Raw genomic sequence first — 25,443 nt, 5'->3', positions numbered from 1 at the left:
GTCTGAATCTGTCAAATGTTAATGGACTTGACATTATTAATGTAATTCTTGACTGTATATATTATATATACTTTTTCTTATATTAGTTATAACTTTTTTATTTTAAACAAAAAAAAGGGGAAATGTGGTTGATATATTGTGTACCCCAATAAACTTATCTGAGGGTCAAGAACAGAACAGCCACTATGTTAAACATAGAGGTTAGGCAGTGGTAGCACAAGCCTTTAATCCTAGCATTCCAGAGGCAGAGATCCATCTGGATCTCTGCGAGTTCAAGGCCACATTGGAAAGAGCCAGGCATGGTAACACACACCTTTAATCCCAGCACTTGAGATCTCATGTCTAGCTTGGGAAAGACACATGCCTTTAACCCCAGGAAGTGGTGGCAGGAAGCAGAAAGGTATACAAGGCATGAAGACCAGGAACTAGAAGCTTTGTACGCTTTTAGGCTTTTAGCAGCAGTTCAGCTGAGATCCATTTGGGTGAGGAGAGGACTCAGAGGCTTCCAGTCTGAGGATTCGTGGAATCAGGATTGGCTGAGAAGTTGGCAAGGTGAGGTTAGATGTGGCTTATTCTGTTTCTCTGATCTTTCACCATTCACTCCAATATCTGGCTCCCATGTTTTTTATTTAACAAGACCTTTTAAGATTCGTGCTACACAAGTGGGTCAAAAGCATTCCTCACACCATTCAGCTTGCTAATTTTCTGAGCAGATTGACAGCAAGCAGTTGGCTTATTGAAACAATGCTCCCCACATCAGCCCTCCAGCTTTTTTTTTTTTTTAACAGCATTTTCATGAGCAAAATGACTACTTTGGAAAGCAGAAGTCAAAGCAATACATTGTAGGGAAATCAAAGTAATCTGAGTGGTGTGGTGCACTATTAGATTTTAAGTGCTAAAAGAGTAATCTGTGGTACAGAACTGCAGGCCCAGTATTTGGAATATGGAGGCAGGACAATCAGAAGTCCAGCTGGAGGCCAGCCTGCTATACCTGAGATTCTGTCTCAAAACAAAACAACAACAAAAATTAAACACTAAAACAATGGCCAAGACACAATATTTTAGTGGTAACAATGATAGCTCAATATCTATAAGGGTCACAAACTACTCATGTTTGCACAAATAGGCCATTCTGATCTTAAAACTCAAAGGCAAGATACTATTTTCTATTAATATCACTGAGTTTTGTGTGAGGGACAGTGTGGTTGAGCATCTCTTCCTCTGTTGGAAGTAAGGATGATACAGATCGGTGCAAATAAACCAATGTTCTCTTTTGACCAATTCATACGAACTGAACCACAGAAGAATTATCATCAGTAATATCCTCCCATCCCAAGCATGCCCCAGTGCACAGAGAATAGGATCGCTGATTATTATAATAGTATTATTATTGTTGCATTCATTTATTTAGTGTGCACCAAAGGGAGCGGGGGACACGAACACAAAAGGCGTGTGTGATTGTTTTGCTCCATACCACCCTATGTGGGTCTAGGAGATGACACTCAGGTCTTTGGAGCTAGAGCCATCTCACTGACCCTGAGCACAGGAGAATGCCTTGATTTGTACTCATAACTCCACTCTCTGTTCCTTTGTTCCAGAGCTTGGTACTTACGGTCCTTCCCTTCCCACTCCCTTACCATAGCTGTTATTAGCAGGAAAAACTATTTTTACTGGCAGAGCATCTACTCCCTTCCATATCATGTCTCACTGACAGAAGATACCATCAGCTCAGAAGATAATGAATTCTGTGAACTGTATTTTTCTGCAATTTATTATGGGTAATATCCCTTTCCCTTTGAGTATAGTTTTAAGGTCACAAGAAAACTAAGTGGAAGGTATAGAGAGTCCCCATAAATAATATTTTTAAATATATTGCAAAAACTGAACTTAGATTTTGAAAAGAACACACATCCTCTTACATTTGCTTAGATATGTGAGGAAGGTGATTGTAATTTCCCTAAAGTTAATACTGTTAACATTTTCTATCCAGTTCAGCACCGTGGTATATTGGGAAGATCAGAATTATGAGATGGGCCATTTTCTACACTTCCTGATTATGTAGCTCTAGAATGAAGTTTTACTGTAAGAAGATTTATAAATAATATATAGTCATATGTAGTGTCCCCATAACTGTAACTTCTTCATTCCTTCAGAGTAGCATCCTCTCCATGATAAATGAATTGAGTCTAATGCCAGAAGCGCACAAGATCAGATGTGCACACATCACCATTCTGTATGAGATGTGAGCACTATGTTCATTTCGTCATAAGTGGGAGGAGATTCAAGAACTGAGTCTAATGTTGCTCCTCGAAAAGATTCATCAACACCTTTCAGCTGTCTGCCTTCCACCTGGCAAACAGGAAACATTTTTAATACTGGAGTTTGCTTAGAGTAAATTGATAGTAATTTGTCCCACTGAACTTCAGTGAATGAACTCTACATCTGAATGATAATTTATCTATTCTATATCGAATCTATTTGTGATTAGATGTTATTAGAACCAAGAATGACGAATGGGAAAGCTGAGGAAAATAAAAACACATCTATTTTTCTAATGCAGAAAGAAAGAAATACCTTTAAATTTTTATGTGCTTCCTAAAGTCATTCCCACATAATTCTCCAAAGTATGTATTTCAAGGAGAATGAATAAAGGTGGGCACCAAATACAGGAGCGCAAACCTATAATTCCACCACTTAAGAGATCAGGTAGGAGGATCACCTGAGTCTGAGACAGAGACGGGCTACACAGTTAAATCTTACAGAGTGAGGCCATGGAGCGTCACACAAACAATCAGAAGTCTGGAAAATGGATTAAAGGAATTCCCATGGCCACTACACGCATCGAATCATTGCGAGTTACTATGGATGCAGTGTAGACCAGTGCCTGCAATACACAAAGTGCCCCTCTCCTTTCTACGCCCTACCACTGAGTCTTATACCCCAGTAAGTGAACAGAAACAGTAGTCCTAACTGCAGTGCAGGGTTGAAACCTGTGTTAACACACAGGTTAATGCAGACACTAGAGGTGAGAAAGGAGAGGGAATTCCAGCTGGAGATTCAGAGAACTCCACCATGGGACAGGGGCCATTGCTAGTATTTAGAATGGTGAATTATGTTTAGACAAATATGTAAGTGTTAAGCACAAAGACTGGATAGCACAGGATGTATACCTGTGATAGTGTGAACGAGGACTGTCCCTCTCCCAGTGGGACATTGTTTGAAGACTTGGTTCCAGTTGGTGTCTCTGTTTGGGGAAGTTATGAAACCTTTAGGAGGTAGAGCCTTGCTAGAGGAAATCTGTCACTGGGATGGGATTTTGGGGTTTAAAGCGTCACCCTTGTACCATCCTCTCCATTGCCCCATCCCCTCCCCACTCTGCTCTGTCTGTGCAGATGAAATATAATCAGTTGACCAGCTATCTGCTCCTTCTGATTATTATGGGAACTCCATTTGGAACCACAAGCCAAAATAAAATCTCTTTTCTATAAGTTGCTTTTGGTCATTTTTATTACAGCAGCAGAAAAGTAACTAATACAGTCCTTTAACCAGTTCTCGCATGGTCACCAGGGCCTGGTGAACATGAACGATAAAGTGGAATCCTGACCTCTGCTCTTGTCTTGGGAGATGATGAATTCCCAAGCAGAGACTGACAACCAGGGACACATTGTATGCAAACAGTTATTAAAAAATCCATAGAAACCTTTGTTTAGATCACTTACTATGCTAAGAGAAAAAATATTGAATGGCACATTTATGCTATACACTTCTTAACACTTTTCCAGTACTAGTAAACTTACAAACAAAGAGAGTTTGGAAAGAATACAAATTGCCATGGCCTCCACACAGCCTGGAGAATGTAAGCCCATCATTGTCTGAAGATAAGAGAGATGGAGGATGAATCACTTCCAAGGTCAGATAGCTGTTAGCTTGACTTAGATAGAAATTGTTGTCTAAGGGACATGCTCTGATGCCTTGGGAGATTATTTTATAAGATGAATTTTAATCAAACAGTGACAGACTTTTATCAAGATACGTAATAATGAGACTTGAGAGATCAAGTGAGAAGAAAATATTCTGAGGAAGATTTGTTTCCTTACAGAGGCTTGGGCAGGCGATGATTGAAGGTCCCTTTTTAAGTGAAGTTGTTCTTCACAAAAAGATTAATAGCCAAGACAGACTCACTCTGAAGGGTAAGCTTTTCTGGAGTGTAAGAGAAAGGGAGTTGCAAAATCAGTGTAGGAAACACATTATTAATCACGTCATGCCAGAGATCAGAAGTTACGGTGCTGGGGCAGGCTGATTACAGATGTGCATTTGCTTGTTTGCATGATACTAGCTTTAGAACAGCATTAAAGGAAAAGTGACAACTTTTAAAAGAGATTAGTTTTAAAAATCGGTTTGATTTTACATGCATGAATATTTTACCCACAAGTATGTGTGCCAGATGCATGCTGGGTGCAGGTGGAGGTCAGAAGAGGGCAGCAGATGCCCCGGAACTGGAGTTAGGATGGGTGTGAGCCCTCATATGGATGCTGAGAACAGAACCCTGGTCCTCTGTAAGAGCAACAAGTGCTCCAAACTGCTGAGCCATTTCTCCAGCCTCGGAAGTAATAATCTTTTTGTGGCTTTGTCTGAGAACTGATACACATCTCCATATTCTAACTATTAGAAGCCACTCATTACATCCAACCCAGTTCCCCAAGCAGGGGAGGCATCTCAGATGCTGCCTACACACAGAAAGGAGGTTCTATTCTTAGGGATGCTCCTTTTTCTTATCTGTGGACATACATTTACAAATGAAAGAAAGGCTTCAAAAAAGGCGGAATTTCAGTCATATGACAACCCATTAATATCCTGAAAAGGTGTCTTCACCTCCTCACGTGCCTCAGATCTGTTACGCTACAGCAGTATGTAACCAGTTTTTCAGTCTGACACATTTGTGAACTTGCTAGTGCAAGGGGAAGAAAGGAGGGTGAGCAAAGGAAGCACCCAAAGGCCTGAAAAAAATCATGTGACAATTCACACTTTCACATGCATCATGGCAAATAGCACTGTGGGGGCTACAATGAGCTTTGACAAAAGGGAAATAAAAAATAGGAGTCTGAACAGACGGTTGGCAGAATAAGTCTCCTGACAAAGTTGTTTACCAGCCTCACAGGATTTAATGAAAAGTGAGACAGCCAGAGTGGCAATCCTAAAAAGTGGTCTGATTATTTCCAATACTCCTCCCTCCTAAAATGAGGGTCTATGTCTCTTCTGGACTTTGGGAAGGATGTATGACTGCTTTGCCCAGTAGAGAGTTACTCTGTGACTTCTGAGGTTGAGTAAGAGTGAGCCAGTAGCTTCATTTGCTTCTTTGGTGATTACCGCCCCCCCCCCCCCCAACAAACACAAACACTCTCAGAGCCCAAGCATCGTGTGTGAGGATGCCCAAGCTAGTCCAGAGGTAGAGAACCTTGGAGCTACCCAAGACCACAAAGAGAGGCAGAAGGGTTTGGCCAGTCTACCTGCTCCAACCTCTGCTCAGTCCAGCACTAGCCATGACTTCTATCAAATCCCAGAACTTCCCAGGCAAGCCCTCACTGAATTACTTACCCCAAAACAGGAAAGATGCATCTATGAAATTATTAGTATTAATTACAACTAAGTATTGAAACACAGTTTTGGGTTGGTTGCATGATGGTCTATGAATTGGAATAGTGAGGTAGCTTCACACCAACAATACATCCCTGTATTGACAAAAGGGTAACATATTCATTATTTTATATTAATATATTTACTATATATTATATTTATATGTAATATAAAATGGGAATATATTAGTTTAAACTAAAAAATCATAGTTAAATACTACTAACCTGTGGGAGCCCACAGAGGTTTCCTAGTGAGATCTGAGCCTGCTTTACCCGGCAGGGCTGCCTAAGAGGATGACTGGATGATGGGCTGGGTACCAGCTGTTTGGAAGGGTCTACACATGGCTGTGTCTAGCAAGGGGGAGGTCTTTTGCCCCTCCCCTTGGCACTGTTATAAAAAGCCTTTTGAATAAAGTTCTGGGCCGGTGGATAAGGATCCAGACCCTCCCAAGGATATCCTGTGTTTCTGTCATTTTTCTCTCCCCTCTATCCTTCTATCTAAATCTCTGATCCCTCACTCCTCAAGAGTACCCTGGGGAAAAAGATAGGTGCAGGTTCCCCACACTAACCATAGCCAGGAACTACAAGCAGGCAAGGGGGCTATCACAATTATAAAAATGATCATATTAGTAAGAAAGTAAACAAGCTATTAATTTAGAAATTGGAAATAAAACCATTTTTGTTTCTATAACAATATCTCAAATCAATAAAAGACCTCAAAAAGTGGCCAGCAACTGTCTCCTCCCCTGGTCACTTCATAGTCACAAATTATCACCTGTTACTGTCCCTACAGTGAGAGAGTCTTAGACACCCTGTCAGCGTCGCCCCAGTCCACACGGCCTGCTAGCCCCACACCCCTCCCTTCATTTCTAGGAACCTGAGACTGTACTGCATTTTTCACTGTTCCCTACAGCATCAGCATCTTCCTTTCTGGGCACTGTCTCCGCTCCCCACTCTCTCTGGCTTTTTGTGAGGCCCGTGATTTACCAACTATGCCTTCCTTGATCTTCAGCATCATTTAAAATACCCTAACCTACATCATTTAAAAATATTGATGATGTCACCTCAGCCAGGGAAGCAGGTCAGGGCCTTGCTCAGCCATCACCAGAGAAGCTTCTTCCTGCAGTAGATGGGAACAAATACCGAGACCCAGAGCCAAATGTTATGCCGAGAGTGAGAGACCTTGGAACATTCAGCCCTACACAGGATTCTTCCCCAAAAGGGCTCAGGGAACTCCATGGAAGAGGAGGCAGAAAGAGTGTAAAAATCCAGAGGGGATGGAGGACACCAAGAAAACATGACCCTTGAAATCAACAAGACCGACACACATATGAACTCACAGAGACCGAGGCAGCATGCACAGGGCCTGCACGGGTCTGCACCAGATGGGGTCCCAGAGCTGAACACAGAAGTAGACACATGCCCCATCCCTAACCCAAGAGCAATCTCCAATTAATAAGCACTTACAAATGAAAATTTGGTTTCCTCCAAGGGAGCCTCACTGGGGAAACAAACTGCACTTAAGGGTAGCTGTGTGCCCAGCAGTAAATGGCCAGTATGAAAATGAACTCAGCAGCATCTGTGAAGGTTCCTTGTCTCAATGTCATGTCAAGACTTTCTTTTTTATTTTAAATTTTTTTTTATTTTTAATTTTTATTTTAATATATAATATTTTATTTTATTACACATATATTTTCCTCTCTTTTTGACATACAAGTACTTTGTGTATATATTATGGCTTCCAGTTTATAGTGTTTTTACGGGATTCCTGAGTGTGTGAATGAGTGGGTCCCTTTCTTGTGCCTTCTCTTGGGCTCTTTTCCTTTTGTTTGTGTTATCCTATTCTAATGTGATAGTTTTTATTTTATTTTGTTATTATCCCTTAGAAGCCTGTTTTTTTATAATGAGAGACAGAAAGGGAGTGGATCTGGATGGGAGGGGCAGTGGGTTGGAACTGGTAGAAGTAGAGGGTGGGGAAACCATAATCAGTATATATTTTATGAGAAAAAAGTTTATTTTCAATAAAGGGAAAAATATTTATGATGTATCATAAAACACATGAATATTGACTTAAAAGTACCTATAGGGTAACATCAACCCTCTCTACTGACCCATCTCTCAGAGATGGCTATGTTTTTCAATTTTTCATAGCCTACTCACATAATAATTCCCCTGTAACCTGGCTTTATCACTCTAGCATCATGGAAGTATTTGCTCAGAAGCTACAAACATGGCCTTCTTTAGCAGCTTCATTAACCTCAATGTAGACTGGAGACAGGGGAAACCCTTCAGGTTCTAGTTCTGACACAGTGAGCTCAGGCTTGCTCTGCTCTGGGCATCCGTCATCTGTTCTCCCAGACAGAAACATCTCTCACTTCCTTCTCTCCATGCCAGCTCTCACGGTGAACTAACCCAGAAGCCCCTACGGCCAAGCTTCTCATAATTCCAGCTTTGCAAAGTCTCTTTGTTGATTCAGTTTCATGTTTGATAGTAATCTATACAAGACCCGAGGGATTCACACACAGCAAACATCCCGAGGGGAAAACGCTTTAGTAAAGCAGGTCAAAGCAGTAAGAGTGTCTGGACTCACTCGGATTATGAGGAAGAATGGCCTTAATTTAACAGACTTGTTCTTGAGAACTTTCATTTTAATGCGCTGGTCATGAGCTATTCCTTCCGCCTTAAATACTCACATCCCTAGCATCTTTATGCCTTCCGCCCACTACCTCCAATCAATAAGTGCCATCTTCCTAGACAGCACCTGAACATGGTGAGAAAGCCAGTGTCTCTCACATCAGCAATGAAAGGTAGATCCGCTTGTTTGCTTACTGATGATCTTCTCTAGTGGGGATGAAATTTCACCCAGCACCAGTCCTGAGCAGCCCGCTCTGCACACATACGAAGTCCACTCCTACCGCCCTACCCCAGAGCTACGCCATCACCTCCACCTCCTGTCTTTCTCCACATGCCCACCCCCTTGTTTCCATGTCTATCTTCAGCCCTTCTTCTTCCTTCAATGTACAATAAAACCTCTCCTAGAAATGTCTTCTTTAAACATCCACAAGCCTGAGGCCTATTTTTATAATATCATATATTTTTAGAATTAAAAATTTTGGTCAACAAGAGGTAAATGCACTTAACACCAAGCGTGATGGTCATTCACAGCAGAAAGAATTGACTCCAAAAAGTTGTCCTCTGACCTCCGCATGTGCCCTGTGACATACGTGCGCGCGCACACTTGAATCCTGAATGGCACATATGCTGGTGAAGGGGAATATTTTAATCAATGTACCCATCAAACAATGTAAAGTAGGTTGACAACTGGGAGGTGAAATTCCGCTGCTGGCCTGGAGCCCTAGCAGGCAGAGGTGAGGGAGCCTTTCGGGTTCATCAGCATTCAAAGAGGGGAGACAAAGAACAGGCCTGGAAAACAGAACCACGTGCCCCTCTGTCACCACTGCTGTACTCTGGGCCAGGAGCCACATAAACCCTGGAGCATCTGCCCAAGTTTCTGACAGCTGTGCATGTACCCTCTGCCATTTGCTCAGCTGTTTGGAAGTGAGAGACGCATATTCCCAGGACTCTACTGTGTGGGCTTCTTTTTCAAGCCAGAACAATGTGTTCAGAATACAAATTCTTTTTATTAGTTCTGATTTTTCTCACCCATCTAAATGAACGTATCTTCTGCTTATGTTTTGCAGCTAATGGAGGTGAACAGAGCACACCATGTTATATTTGAAAACAGGCAATGCTGGAGAATGAAAACAAATCATTCTGCCTGTCTATCAGCAGGGCAAGCTGCTCGTTAGAGAACTTGCTGTCTAGTCCCATGCAACCTCACTTGGTTTGAATAGGTCTCTACAAATGCTACCACCTTTGTGTCTTGCATATGGGCATCATGAATGCAAGGAAAATGATTCGATTTGAAATTGCAGATTGTAGCAACGGCAGCTCACTTTGTATACCAACATGATTATAGTGCTCTGAAAACAAATTAATTAGATTTGTTTAAAATGTAACCAGCTTTCTCCCACCAAAAAAAGGGAAATACAAAGGAAAAAAACAGAAAGGCGTTCACTAGCTGGTCTTCGCTGCCTTGCACATTTTTAATAAAGATATGGTATGTGTGAACTAATTAAATCTTAGGTTACAAGTTATTAATTTAATGCTTCAAGGTTATTAACCACTTTTGTATACACAGTTTACAGGAAAAAATGAATGTACTTAATCTCAGAATTAAGATACCTAACAAACCAAATAATCTCATGTTTCCATGACTTTCAAAGTTGATTGTCTGCTTGGCAATGCTTTACTAGAGCCCAGATAAACAACTGCCACTTCAGAAAAGAGGTTTGGCAGTTTCTAGTAGATTTAATCCCCATTTAATAGCCTTCTTATTTAGGCCAGATATGAAAGGTCACTGAGGAAAAGCATTTTTCCCCATTGATTCAACAATATTGAATTTGTCCAATATCCTGAGAGTGGATCACAAAGTTCTGAGTGATCATTAAGTCCTGAGAGTGGATCACAAAGCTCTGAGTGATCACTAAGTCCTGAGAGTAGATCACAAAGCTCTGAGTGATCACTAAGTCCTGAGAGTGGATCACAAAGTTCTGAGTGATCACTAAGTCCTGAGAGTGGATCACAAAGCTGTGAGTGATCACTAAGTCCTGAGAGTGGATCACAAAGTTCTGAGTGATCATTAAGTCTGGATAGTGGCTTCTTAGCATGTTATACAGACCCACTGGCAAATACCAACAATCCAGAGATTATAAAATATTTAAGATTATAACATTTGACAACTGAAGTTCCTAGATGTTAGTTTGATTTTGACTAATTTTTCAGGGCAAAGTGTTTGGTCATTCAATTCTGAAGCAGCAATCTTCTCTGCAGAAGATAATCTTCAGCTCCTAACGATCAAAGGGCATTTTATCTTAAAGAGTATTATGTATATCAAGTATCTATGGGAAATGAAACAATTATTGCCAGGAGTCACAATGGTTATCTGCATTCACAGGTCTCTGTGCTCTAAGAAGAGCGAATCATGACTTGGTACATCAATAATCCCATGGGAAATTTGTAATGATTTATTTCCCTGGCTTATTAAAAGCCTAGCCAGGGCTCAAAGGTCTCTGGATACCCATAAAATTAGAAAAGCATTGCCATAAAATTAAGAAATAGGAGCTAAATATCCATACAGGAAGGGAGCCAACAAATGCTCTCTGATATAAATTATTTGCATTACACAAACATTTCCAAGAAGAATTGCTATTGTGAAACTCATTTCCTTAGTTCTATTGATATAACATATAACTCATTTACATCACTATTCATTCAGGTTTTCTAAACTCATCCTGAAGTAATATACAAAAAGAAACTAATCCTTTTTATGTTTTCTCATTTATTTATTTATTGGTTTTTGAGATAGGGTCTTAGGTAACAGACTGGTCTTGAACTTGCTACATTGCCAAGGCTGGCCTTGAAATCCTGATTCTTCTGTTTCTGCCTCCCAAGTGCTGAGGTTCAAGGTTATACACCTGACTTTCTTATTTTAAATATAAGAAAGTATTTTTAACATGAAACTAATTAAAAAATTTGGAAAGGTTATATAATTATTGTTTGAAAGGATTCAGTATTAAAAGCTAACTAGAAATGTAAGAAATTAGTCTCAGAATATAACTGAGTGATATAATGACTATACTTGGGTATTAAACAAATCTGACAGCTAAATATTTAGATATGATTTAGCATGATATAGATAACATATAAGCTATACATCTTTAAAATGATTTTTTCAATTGTTTTATACAATTACAAAGTATGTAGAAATGCTCGTGGAGAAATGGCTCAGTGGTGAAAAGATTTGCTACACGAACTACTTAAGTTTGAGTTTCCAGAAACCATCTAAACATCAGGCAGGCACCCTGGCATTCTTATAACTCCAGTCTCAGAAAATGGAGTCAGGGCATCCAGACTAGCCTTACTGGTGAGTTCTGGGTTTGGTTAAAGCAACCTGCCTCAAAAGAATAAGATGGAACAGAAATCCAGAAAGACTCCAATATCAAATCTGGCCCTCCACACTGAAATGAGTACATCTGGCATGTATACATACACATGCACGCTCAAGCATCCTCACACATGTGAATATGCACACACATCATATTTATAAACAGACAAAAGGAGTAAAAGAAAAGAATTCTCATGGATAAACTGTCTAAAATAATTCAATGAAAGTGAAGAGTATAGAAAAAGGAAATAAAAATATGTTTATAAAAATTATACATGTGGCCGGTAATGAACGCATAGCTCAGTTGGTAGAGTAATCGTTCAACACATGAAGCCGTAGACTCCATCCCAGTGCTCCATAAACTAGGCATGGTAGGCCACATCTGTCACCCCAGCACTTGAGAGATGGGGCAGGAAGATCAGAAGGTCAAGGTCATTCTCATCTACATGAAGATTTTGAGGCTATAAAACCCAAAATAGTAACAACAACAAAACTAACTGGGCTGGAGAGACAGTAAGTGGTTGAAAACACCCATTCTAGAGGATTCAGGTTTGATTCCCAGCACCTACATAGCAGCTTACAACTATCCAGAAATCCAGTCCCAAGGAATCCAACACTCTCTTGTGACCTCTATGGGTACCAGGAAATCACATGGTATACAGACAGACATGCAAGCAAAACTCTCATACACTTAAAATAAATACCACCCCAAAAGCTCAATATTATATAATTGGTTTCTTACATAATCTACAGGCCTAATCCAGTTAAATGAAAAAGATTTTATTGAGTAAAAGGGGATGAGGAGCTTTGTGTGTTTAGATGAAGCAATGGATATATAAGAATAGTCAACAAATTTATGAAATTTGACTTTATTACATTAAGGATTTTCTCAATTCTAATAATTAGTGTTAATAGGGATACAATGTAGTTTCTAGTAGCCTTTTTAAAAATGATGGATTAGATATGTAAATAGCGTCTCATCCATATAGTGAAACATTCTGTCATTAAAAATGATGACATGGTTCTGAATTTTCTCCAATGAAGTCTTTGTTATATATTATGAAATGAAAATGGGACCTACAAATGGTAGACAATACATGATTAAATTCTTAGAGCACATATAAAAATTCAATGGCGCCGGGCGGTGGTGGCGCACGCCTTTAATCCCAGCACTCGGGAGGCAGAGCCAGGCGGATCTCTGTGAGTTCGAGGCCAGCCTGGTCTACCAAGTGAGTTCCAGGAAAGGCGCAAAGCTACACAGAGAAACCCTGTCTCGAAAAACCAAAAAAAAAAAAAAAAAAAAAAAAAATTCAATGGCATATATATACCAAAACACTAAAGTGATTTTGTGTGAGTCGTGTCATGGCGGCATGGAGGTAACACTCAGCTTCTGTACTTTTGAACAGTATGGGGATTTTCCATTATGAAAATGCATTATTTTGTAGTCACGAGAGTCCATTTCAGCACTGTAGACATAACTTCTAATACAATTGAAAGAAACAGGTAAAGATAACCTCTAGGAGAAAGAGAAAATTCAACACCACAACTCTTTGAAGACTCAGTCAGTGACCCTTCTATTCTTCCATCTGCCATCGTACAGCAGCTATGTGGTAGGGGACACTGCGTGAGGGAACCATAGTCTCTTTTCTCATCATTTCACAGCTGACATGGAGCGGAACACAACAGTGACAATCTCAATCTATGCACAGCACCCCCCGTCATTCTTATATTGAAAAGGAGAGCCCACATCTCTAGAATGAATAACAATGCATCCATCTCCCGACACAGTCTACACTAAAATCCACCTCAGTGGTTTCACAGGAGAGTTTTGTAAGTAAGGAGAAATATGGAAATAGGAGTTATCAGAATGTGCTTAGTTTAAACACTTTTTCTAGATATTATTTTGGGTTTTAAATAACATACTTCTGACTACTGACTAACATAAAAGTCCCACTGAATGAAAGAACTTGATATGAAAACGATGTAATGAGAACAACCCATGCTTAGTGTATGCTAGGCATTTAGAAGCATTTCTTTTTTTTTTTTGGTTTTTCGAGACAGGGTTTCTCTGTGTAGCTTTGCGCCTTTTCCTGGAACTCACTTGGTAGCCCAGGCTGGCCTCGAACTCACAGAGATCCGCCTAGCTCTGCCTCCCGAGTGCTGGGATTAAAGGCGTGCGCCACCACCACCCGGCTAGAAGCATTTCTTATTCCTAAGTCAATGATTCCTCAAAGTGACCTTCGAGAAGAATTCCTCGCTCATCTTTGAGGGAACAGCTTCAGAAAGTGAGTCATACCCTGTCCAAAGCCACCAAGATAAAACAAGACAGTACAGGATAGATACAGACAAGCTGCTTCAACACAACAATTTTGCCAAAACTCAAGATACTTTTTTTTTATAAGAAATTAAAATTATAGAAAGATTGCCAAAATATTAGTGAGAGTTCTGGTACAGCCTTCACTCAGCTTCTCTTGCTTAAGCTCTACCCAGTGCATTTGTATCAAATAAAAATCCACCTCTGTCCATGGACATTACTAAACCCCATACTTCATTTGGGTTTCCCTGGTTTTCTCTATTGTGTCCCACTGATCCAGGGATCCATCCATGAGACCATATCACTCTGTGTTGTCACATGCTCCTAGTTTCCCCCTGGATTATAAGAGTTTTTCAGACTTCCCTTGTTTTTTATGACAATGACAAGTTTTGAAGAGTATGAGTAGGGAATTCTGCAGAATGTCTTGCATTTTGGTTTCATAGCCAGAGTGGACTTACAGTTTGAGGAAGAAGATGATGGGAGCGACACATCATTTTCCTCACATCATCTCAAGGGAACATGCCACCATGTGACTTCTCATAGACGAGAACAGTCTTACAGACCTGGCTGAGGCGACTTTTGCCTGGCTGTTTCCTCTGCAAGGTCACCATGTCTCCTGCACTTCCCATTCTCCACATTCAATATTACAGACGACAGTTATCAGTGGAAGCCTACTGTGCAGGCATGGAGGGAAGTGTCTAGATGAGCTCCATCTACTTGGAAGTTGGCCAGTCTCTACATACTTTATTTGGAACCATTATGCCTGCATGTTATTTACAGCCCATTATTCTACACTACTTCTCTTATCTCTCTCATTCTTACTATGTTATCATTTTATTCATATATGATAATTTAAAGGCACACTTGTCAATGAATAATTCCTTGCCACTTAAAGGCAAAAAAAGGTTAGAATTAGATGTGACAACAATGGACAACTATGTTTTAAAATATTTCCAGCAGATCATTAAGTAACTAATTAGAAACATGTTTTTCTGAGAAGCACTTTATACAGAACTTACCAGAAATATTCGTTCAAGTTGATCCTGAATGTCTTTCATTCCTGGAAATGCAGCAACTCCTTGGATCATCTCAACAAAGATGCAGCCAACTCCCCTGAAGAGAAAGGAATCATTAGAAAAACTTCAATAACTCTGTTTAGAAACACAAAGCAGAGATTAAAATGTCCCCATCCCAGGAAGAGGCAATGAATAAACAACACTCTCCATGATCAACCAAAGCAGTGAGGCGACACCTAGACCCACACTCTGCACCCCACTTTTTCTACTGCTCCGAAAGGACTCTAAACATATGCAGACACCCTGGCTCTGAAAATGATGGAAACCAGTCAAGAAGCAGGCTTCAGTGGTCCCCTTATACTTGCAGGTCACAGGTGAGAAAGTCCTTGGCTTGACATAGGGAAGGAAGCCTCTGTGGTCCTTTTCCAGTTCCCTTCCCAGCTGTTTTCACAACTCGTAATGGCCTGTACTTTCAGCTGCTGGTGGTTCTCGGTGCACTCTGAGTCAGCATCATCTGGGAAACTTTTAAAACCCACAAATGCTCTGACCACAAACCCGGAAGCTTCTGCCTAGGCTACTGAGATGGTTCAGGGCATCTACACACAGAGTTGCTGAGCTAGATTTATTGACTGTCAAAGAAAAATGCTCATATTGCTTCACTACCTAAAACACCGTCTCTTTACCTGTTTGCTTTTGAGTGCTAAATCTAATTTAGCCTCTGTAATCCTGGGTCAATGTCATCTCCTCCAGGAAGCCTTCCATAGACTTCCTAGCAGACAAGACAGTTCCCCCCATGAGCTTACTAGTCATACCCTTTCTTAATGCATCCATCATCCAATGAGCTCAACCTTGTCACCAACCTGAACTGCCATGCTCACAGCACCTATCCATAGTGCAGGCAAACAGCTAGTCAAATGCTTGTGCTGAGATTCGGGAGAACAAGTCATTTGGAAGAAGATGGAAACTGGAATAAACCAGAGAAGTCACACTAATGGCAAAGAACTAGTACAGAGCTCTCATTCCTGCACCTCTGACCTAACCTGGTTCCTGCCTGCAGGAGACCAGGATGTGCAGACAGCTCTCTCTACTTCATGATCATTCTCTATGATTTGCAATATCTCTACTTTGAACATCTTTAGGTTCCCTGACTCACCATACCATGTCATTTTTTTCAAATGCTGCATTTACTTCCATCTAGGGCAAGCAAACCATGGGATCTTTAACCTATGTCAGAATCCCTTGGGGTAAAAGACAGATGAGTGACTCACTTCTGTCCAGCTGCTCCAGTTGTTATCACAGTTGTGACCAACGCTGTTCTGAGTTAAAGTCAAATGCTAGTAGGAATGCCTTTCCCACAATGCATGCCACATAACTTTAGCTTAAACACACACATAAGGATATATGCTGCCAAAATGACTGCACAAAATCCCACGTTACATCATTAAAACAATTTCACTTGGGGAATGAGAATTTGTTTCATATCATTCTAGACAGATGGAGTTCAGATGTCTGATTACTTCTACTTAAAATGTTAGTATGGTGGTTTCCTAAAATTTTTCTGTTGAGAATTCTTTCCAAAAATATTGACCTGAGTTTCCATTGTCTTCTTATTTAAACTCACATTACACATTGTGGATTTGGAATATCCACACCTTCCTGCTTGTACATAAGAATAAACTCTCTGTTCTCTGCCTTTTGTCTTTCATATTGCCCCCATACCCTGCAACACTGACTATGAGGAGTTTCAGCAGAAGCTAACAACATTCTATCTGTGCAGAGCTGAGCTGGCTGGTGGGATGGGGAGGTAACAGTTACTCTGTCAGAACTGCCTACAGAATTTCTTATACAGCTACTTTTCTTAGTTTACATCATCTCCAAAATATGATACTTAGAAGATAAAACTACACTCCAGTTCTATTCAGTTGGAACAAAATGATACAGTTACTCTGTAGGCTTTTAACCACTTGGCTGGCTAAGGGATTTGGACTTTCATTCCCAATAGATATAGCTGATGACATCATCTTTCTCAAAGACACTGAAGGGTATACTAATGACGTTGAAAGAATTATACTTAGTGGCCATATAAAAATTATAGTGCACAAGAAAATAAAAAAATAGAATTACACAATAGAATTAGACAATTATACTTAGTAACCATATAGAAATTATAATGCACAAAATAGAATTACACAATAGAATTACACAATTATACTTAGTGACCATATAGAAAGAGAATGCACAAGAAAATAAAAAATAGAATTACGCAGTGTATTAGTATTACTAATGCAGAGGAATTTGTTTTTACTGAAACTGCCAACCAGTAATAAAAGTCCTTCTGTGCTCCCTTCTCATTCTCTGCTCCATTAGCTCTGTGCTCCTTCAACAGGCAGAGTAAGCTTGCTGCACCAAACGGTCTGCTGAGGTTAACCATCACACTTAAGAAATGATGTTGTATATGGGATAATGTCCTCTTTGTGAGTTCTTATAATGATTACCTACTGAGTCTAAATTCTTCATTAAGAATAAGATAGGCAATACCAGGGAGATGGCTCATAGTATTTATTCTGCATGCATGAACACATGAGTTTAAATCTCCAGCATACACATACAAACTTGGGCATGGCCATGCATTCCTATAAGCCTAGCACTGTTGGGGCTGAGACAGAAGGAGGATTGCTTGTTGTTGTTAGGGCTTGTTGGTCAGCAGTCTAGCTCCAGGTTATGTGAGAGGCCCTGTTTCACCCAATGTCCTCCTCCAGTCTCCACAGGGAGGTGCACCTGTATACATGCACACACAGCACATGAAGACACATACACACTACAAAGAAAGAACACAGTCTGGCGTCCAAATGTTCGACAAGAATTTCCACATAAAACCTGAGGAAAACTTTAAAAAAGAGGATTCTAAACACACAAAAGAATAGAGTCAAGCACAGCTTCTTGGTAGCAGCATTTTCTTGGGTAGGCTCTGTTTGCTAGTGGCAAGCAGAGGCATGACTCCTTTAAGACACGGCTTCCTGGTTCACGCATGGCCAGCTCTTTTGGGAGGTCCTGCTATATATATATATATATATATTATAGAAATGATAGGGTAAAAAAGTGATTATTGAATCTATGTTTAAACTAAAAAAGCAACTACTAGTTTTAAATATTTTACATTGATATGGATTTTTGTATCTTGATACACATTTAAGGTTATTTTTGTTAGAACATATTGTACAAACTTGGAGTCATGTTAAGAATGTTTTCAAGGTCAAAGATATATTTTAGATAGGCAGGTGGTCTTCAAATACTTCAGAAACCTACAGAATATGGTATTTAAGATGTTTTAATAACATAAAGTTTGTGTTTGTTTATTTTATGAAATGAGACATGTCTTTTCCTGGCAGTACCAACCTACTTCAGAGAAGATGATGGGCATCGAAGAAACTCCATATGGAGTTTACTTTCTTTGTGGCAAAAGTTAGCCACTGGGCAAGAAACTGCACTTGCCTTGACTGCTGACAGTATGGTGTCCAAATTGGACGAGGAAGACAGAAAAGAAAGTGACTGCCAAACTTTGCCAAGACAAGGCGGGACAGCCCTTCAAAAATTCTGCTCCACAGAAAACTTTGTCAGGTATTCCAGGCCTGCAGGGCAAAGATGGATGCTCCAATGTTGCAGAACCTTGAGTGACTGTCTAGGCAGCCAGCAGTTTGTCATTTCTTAATTTTGGAAGTTGTTTGCTCTGCACTTCCTGTTTATTCATGTAATATTATATCCTTCTCAGGTCTCTGATGGAGTTGAAGACTAGATAGTTATGGTTTTCCTTGTTACCAGTCTCAGAAAAGAAAGTCACTAAAGAGGTGAAGAGTGTATAAGGTTGAGAGACATAAAAACTTAGGGTTGGTACTGCAAGTTAAGATAGAAAGTGAATTAGGTATAATACTTTGGACTCACCAAGATAGGATAGATAATGAAGTATTTTCTCTGAATTTGTCAAATGCTAATGGACTAGACATTGTTAATGTAATTATTTCCTGTATATACTTTAATATAGTTATTGTATTTATTGTATATAGTTTTTCTATGTTGGTTAAAACCTTCGCTTTTTATTTAGACAAAAAGGGAGAAATGTTGTGTGATATTTTCTTTGTGTTCTGACAAATACTGCTTGCCTGGAGATCAGAGGGCAGAGTTAGCTACTAGTTAACCATAAAAGCTGAGCGGTGGTAGCTCATACCTTTAACCCAGCACTTGGGAGGCTCATGTCTTCAATCCCAACACTTGGGAGATGGAGACGGGAAGTGATAAGGTGGGTAGAGACAGGACCTCTGCCCTTTTGGTCTAAAGATTCATAGAGGTAAGAAGTCTCTATTGGCTGCTCCTCTGCTTCTCTGATCTTTCAGGTTATTATCTGATATCTGACTCCTGGTTTTTATGGATAAGACTAATTAGGTTCATGCTTCAAGAGGTCAAATTTATTTCTACAACATTTTTGTTTCACTCCTCAGCTAGAAACTCCTCCCCCTTCTTCTACTACTCTCAGAGGAAGAAACATGACAGTTGGACATATCAACAGATATTCAATTTGTGCTAATTAAGAAATCACAGAGGGGCTGAAGCCATGGCCCAGTGGTTAAGTGCATTGGCTGCTTTTCCAGGGGATCCAGGTGCCAAAGGAATCAGGGTTCTACTCCCAGCAACCAAATGACAGCTCACAACTGTCTGTTAACTCCAGTTCCAGAGGATCTGATACCTTCCTCTGGCTTCCATAGGCACTGTATGCATGAGCTGCACAGACATCCATGCAGGCAAAAAATCCATATGAATAAAAACAAAATAAACAAATAAATTAAAATTTAAAAGGAAATGAATGATGTAACTTTCAAGGTAGATCCCATTACAATCACTAGTTGTTACTTCACCTCACTCTTCTCAGTTCTAGAACAATTTCAGTGAGGACAGTGTGGGCTCCTTGTCTGGATGGGTGGGGCTAGAGTATGTGTGTACAAAATAATGTAAAGGCCCATGGGCCAACTCCTGCATGCTGTGGATTTTCATGTGGTTTCTGAGAAAAGGAACCATTTAATTTCCTCACAGATTTATTTACTTTTCTTGGTATATTAAAACATATAATAATATATAATTATAGATGATATATAAAGATAATACATAAATAATATGATAAATATTATATATCTATAATGTGTTATATGATATATTATATTGTTTATTGTACATTATATGTTATATATGATATACACATACACATATATGACATGATGCTCTCTGAAATAGGTGTGCGTAATAGTAAAATCTAGCTAATCCACATCTGTATTATTTCACACACCTATTTCCGTGGTGAGAAAACTTGATATTTACACTCAGTATTCCTCAGTAATCCACTGTAGTGCCATCAACCCATCACCATGTTAGTGGAGAGGTCTCTGGATCACACCTCTCTGTCACTGTGCATCCTTGATCGACATCCCTTGGTTAAAGATGGGTAAATTACTAACAGCTGAGGCACAGAGAAAATACAAAGAGGGATGTGCTTCAAAAACCAGTTCTGTGAAGATTTCATCTCAAAATGGTAGGCTTGGGAGTTGGTTAGGAGTGAGAAAAGACTTTTTCTCCATGAGCTATTATTGTTACAAAGAGTTTTTGTTTTCTGTTTAGAAGATGTGGGGAGAACAATATCTCACTTCTTGAAAACATTAGTATTTATTTTATAACATAAATGCTGAGATGCATCTATTAAATTGAATTTTGTTTGTAAATGTACAATTGCTGGGATCTACGATTCCAGGAGAGTTTTTTTTTTCTATCTGCCTATACTATGTCTATACCCTCCATCACTGACCCTTTGTGTTGATAAAGGGGGTCCATTGTTTTTATACTATACCTTACGACTTTTCCTCCTTGTACTAAATACTAGAGACTGGAAACATATACAGCCCTTTTGCTGTTGTTGTCCTATCATGAAATACACAAAGTAGACTAGCTTTATAAAAGAGAGAGAGAGAGAGAGAGAGAGAGAGAGAGAGAGAGAGAGAGAGAGAGAGAGAGAGAGATTGATTTACCTTCCAGTTAGGGAAGTTAAAAGTCTAAACAACAGGTACAAGTTCTAGAGAGGGACTCTGACCTTGGCTGCATCATCTCATAGTGAAGCAGGAGAAGAAGATGGGAAAGTATGGGGATATGAGAAGGAAAGACCTAGGGTCTGGTTAGAGACCTCTCAACAGCTGCTAAGTAGGAATTCCAGCACAGTAAACAACTGCTTAGGGCCATGCTTCCAAGATGAAACCCTTAAGTTTTCTAGAAATCCCACCAGCAATCCCTTGTACAACCTCAAAAGCTTCTGGTTTTATTTTATCAGATTACAATCTGATCCAAAATGCTCTGCCCATCAGAACAAGAAGGACAAGACTGGAGAGGGGGGGCGCTTCTCAGCAACCTATTGAGATGTAACTGAAAGCTACGCAATGACATCTATAACTAATGCTTAGACACTTCCAGCTGTGGAGGAGCCCACATACTTGCCTATGTCTCTTAACTCTCAAGTTTAAACTCTGTGTTAAAAAACATATTTTTTACTAAGCTGCAATTCTTACTTGAGGAGCTCATAGCTATACTTGGGTATGTTGCATTCTGTCCCTGAGCATCTTTGTCTCTCTTGATCCTTGTTTTTGATTACATAACCAAATTCCAAAACTGGATGGAAGAGAGTGAGGTTACCCAAACCAACTACTGATATGCATTCTGAAATACCTGTTTATTAAAGCCCTGATTAGATTTTATGTTGCATGTGGTGGCATAGGCCTATACTCCCTGCACTTGCAAGGCTGATGCAGGAGGATCATGAGTTCAAGTCCAGCCTAGGCTACATGATGAGACCCTATCCCCCCAAAAAAGGGAAAAAATGAGGTAGGAGGACCTAATCATATTTGTAACCCAGCATATTTGATTCCAAGCATAATATAAATGGTAATCTCTAAAAGAAAGGAAACACAGTACTTATACATTATTATTTCTCTAGTTTACATTAATCTAATTTTGATATTAGCACAAACAGTTAAAAAACTAAAACAGTGTTTTCCCCTTCAATAAATTTCAAATCAAGTATTTGATTCAATCTCAGTAAACAATGCAGAAAGACTTTAACATTTTACAGTACGGTCTAATTCAGAATTGAAAATGTTACATATTTTGTTTCTACTTTTATCTATTAGCAAACATTGATATTTCTTATGTGGGGGATCTTTAAAGGAGAAGTGAAGATTTCAGTGTCATGTGGTTGGGTTTATCTGCCAAGGCCAAGAGGAATCCTGACCAAGCAGGGCCTGTGCCTTTTCTGTGCAGAGGCCTTGGGGACCCACTGAACTGCCGTGTCACAGCAGGGAGAAGCTGCACCTTTGCATGCAGGCTTTTCCAACTGCAAGCTGCAGGAGGCCCCCAATTCGGTCCAGATACTTATTCACAGTTCTAGAATGATCTATGGCTTCAAACCTTTGGGAAAAGCACTTCAGACCAAGACAAGGAGGCAAGTAGATGAACAGACCCAGAATTCAGTGCAACTTTATCGTCTTGCCTTTCTGCTTTTCAACATCATGTCAGCACCCTTAGCCCATATGTCCATCCAAAAGCATCATGGGAAGAAGCTTTGTCAAATGTGTGTGTTGGTCTTGGGATCCTATCAGAACCTGGATTCTGGCTTACCAGGTGAGGGCTGAGGTGAGATTCTGAATTTCTAACAAACTCCTAAGTGATGAGGGGTGTTCTTCAAGTCAGACACTGCAAAGCAAGAATCTAAAATAATCTTCATAATTCTGTTTTGAAAGCAGTTTGGGTGAGTCTATACATCCTGTGAACATGTATTAGAGCTGTGGCTGAAGAAACAACAAACAATGGACTAGTAAACTAAATTAGGTTAAATGTGAAACAATCTAAATTCAACACTAACCCAGAAAGCTTCCTCATTAATTAACCTAGCAGGTAATTTTATTTAGCTACGGTTCGCTGAAATATACCATTATCCAATAAAAGCTGGGTCTATTTTGTGCACCAAGGTGACCATATATTTATCCCACTTTTCTCTGAAGAAATGTATCTACTTGCAAAATGGGCCAACTTCTGCTCTCCAGAAGACCAGCTTATAAAAGGCCAAAAAAAAAGGGGGGGGGGAAATCAACTTATTTTTATTATACCCTGTAAGAAAATTTCTTATACATCACAGATGTGATCTTTTCATTCTGGCATTCTGTCGTTGAAAAGTGAAAGATTAAAAAATGACACTTCACCATGCCCTTGGTGGGTACTATGGGACTGAATTGATTAAAGTGTCACTCACCATTTACTGTGGTTAGCGCTTCATTAGGCACCGAAAGGCACAATATATCTTTGTCAAATACTTCTATGGAAAACTTAGCTCTCAGGCCATGGAAATAAAAAGCCCTAGACTGTGAGGAAAATCTCTGTGTGAAAAATTCAATTCCATACAATAGAGTTTTAGTAAAAAGGACAACTTGGCACTACATTTCCAAACATTTAATAAAATTATGCCTCTAACAAGATGTATTTACATATTAAGCAAATCAGAATAAGACTTAAGCAAAAGTAAAGAATGGGTTCTGAAGAGTGGAGTTTCAGGTCGACCCTGGAGGGGTTTTGTGGATCTCAGACCAGAGTCCATATATGCAGTTAAGAGCAACAAGAAACAAGGGCCCCACCGCACCCAAGTGCCACGTGCTCCATATGCTCCAACAACAACTTCTGTCATGTACGTTCAAGAACATGTGCATGTCTGTATTTTATCAGTAGTATTTTTAATCAAGTGGAAAAAAATATTTTGGTTTTCTTGTTTCTTTTTAGTTTTCTGTTTAGCATCTCAGAGTTCCCAGACATAAATCCAAGAATCCCTGAAAACCTTGCCTGTCCTGGGAAACAGTCAAGCTCTCAGTTGTTCTAGTCCGAGAATTCTTCTTAACTCTGGGCACTTGCTCTTCCTTCTCTGTCCTCCTTTTCCCCCACTAGTTTCTCGGTCGCTACCTGACATGTCTATCCACAAGATAGACATGTCCTAGTGATTCCTTCTTCCAGGTAAGCACCCAGCATTGCCAACTTAGAAGGATGGTATGCTGGACAGTTTTATGTCTACTTGATACAAGCTAGATTCATCTGAAAGGAGGGAACCTCAACTGAGAAAATACCTCCATGAGATCCAGGAGTAGGGCCGTTTCTTAATTAGTGATCAATGTTGGAGGGCCCAGCCCATTGTGGGTGGTGCCATCCCTGGGCTGTGGTCCTAAGTTCTATAAGAAGGAAGGCTGAGCAAGCCAGGGGAAGTATGCTAGCAAGCAGCACCCCTCCATGGCCTCTGCATCAGCTCCTGCCTCCAGGTTTCTGCCCTGTGTGAGTTCCTGTTCTGACTTTCTAACCCTTTCCTCCACAACTTGCCTTTTGTTCTGTTGATTCACCACAGCAATAGTAACCTAATTCAGACAGATGGCTTTCTTAAGTTAAGCTGGGGATGACCACTGGGCAGTGCCTTTGTGCCTCCACTTCTCCTGAGCACTCTCCAAGGATACATTTTTTTACCCTTTCCCTCAGAATTACCACTGTGCCAACTACATTCTTGTGTAATAACGCATGATCTTGAATGCAAGGTGGACGTTCCTCATTCGTGTGGCCAGCACATGTACTAGTAAAACATTCAGAAAATGCTTTTAAAAAGAGTGAGTTGATCAATGAGTCAATCAATGACATAAATGAGTCTGAAGAGACAAAGGAGATGTCTGACTGATAACATTATAGTATAGGATAAAAAATTTAAAAAATCATTAATTTCTCCCAAAATACCACCACTCCAATGTTCTTTATAAGATACCCCAAAGGAACTCCAACAGTTGCCATGGAAACCTCTCATTTAATAATCAGAATTACTTGAAAGCTAAAACTTAGAGATACAAGAACTTTAGCAATGCCTCAAACAATTAATTGTCTTTGACTTATAAAGGAATTGCATTTTCTAAGTACATGTCCAGTTCCAGTGTGAGGCCTGGGAGCTTCACTCCTGAGTCCTGGGTGGATGACCACTTCATTATTCTCTGCTGCCACCCCAGTTAGAACAGTATGTCTTGATCAGCTCACCATCGTCAGACAACAGGATATTAAGATGAGAATTCTGTTTTCTATCCAGGTGACATAATGATAGCTAGATAAAAACAGAGCTGAAATCAAACGTTCAGAATTAGAGTTTGGGGCAGAGAGTGTAAAACAATTAGCCTAGAAAATAATGTGTACCACCACTGGGAGTACCCTCAGCATACCACAGTGACTGAATATTTGAAGAAGATGAGTATGGATGATGGTTACCCACAGAGATAACCAGGGATATCAGACTGCTGATAACCAGTAACCTTTTACAGTGAGTGGGAAATGCCCCAATTGCAGCCTACTCTGAGGAAAGCAAGTCAGAAAACGTAAAACCTT

The 25,443-nt window shown here is 39.9% G+C and overlaps 1 protein-coding gene across 3 annotated transcripts in view; it reads right to left on the bottom strand.

Annotated features, from left to right (window-relative positions):
- The window catches only part of Cdk14 (cyclin dependent kinase 14), a 573,205-nt gene that overhangs the window by 193,685 nt on the left and 354,077 nt on the right, over positions 1–25,443 (bottom strand). For all 3 annotated transcript variants that reach the window (XM_059257306.1, XM_059257307.1, XM_059257308.1), the window contains one exon: positions 14,974–15,067. In XM_059257306.1, coding sequence (XP_059113289.1) covers positions 14,974–15,067 — 94 coding nt within the window. The remainder of the gene's footprint in view (positions 1–14,973; positions 15,068–25,443) is intronic.

This window comes from Peromyscus eremicus, chromosome 3, assembly GCF_949786415.1.
Source record: "Peromyscus eremicus chromosome 3, PerEre_H2_v1, whole genome shotgun sequence".
Classification (NCBI taxonomy): domain Eukaryota; kingdom Metazoa; phylum Chordata; class Mammalia; order Rodentia; family Cricetidae; genus Peromyscus; species Peromyscus eremicus.
Note: the sequence above shows the minus strand (reverse complement) of the source record. Positions and strands in the feature narration are given on the sequence as shown.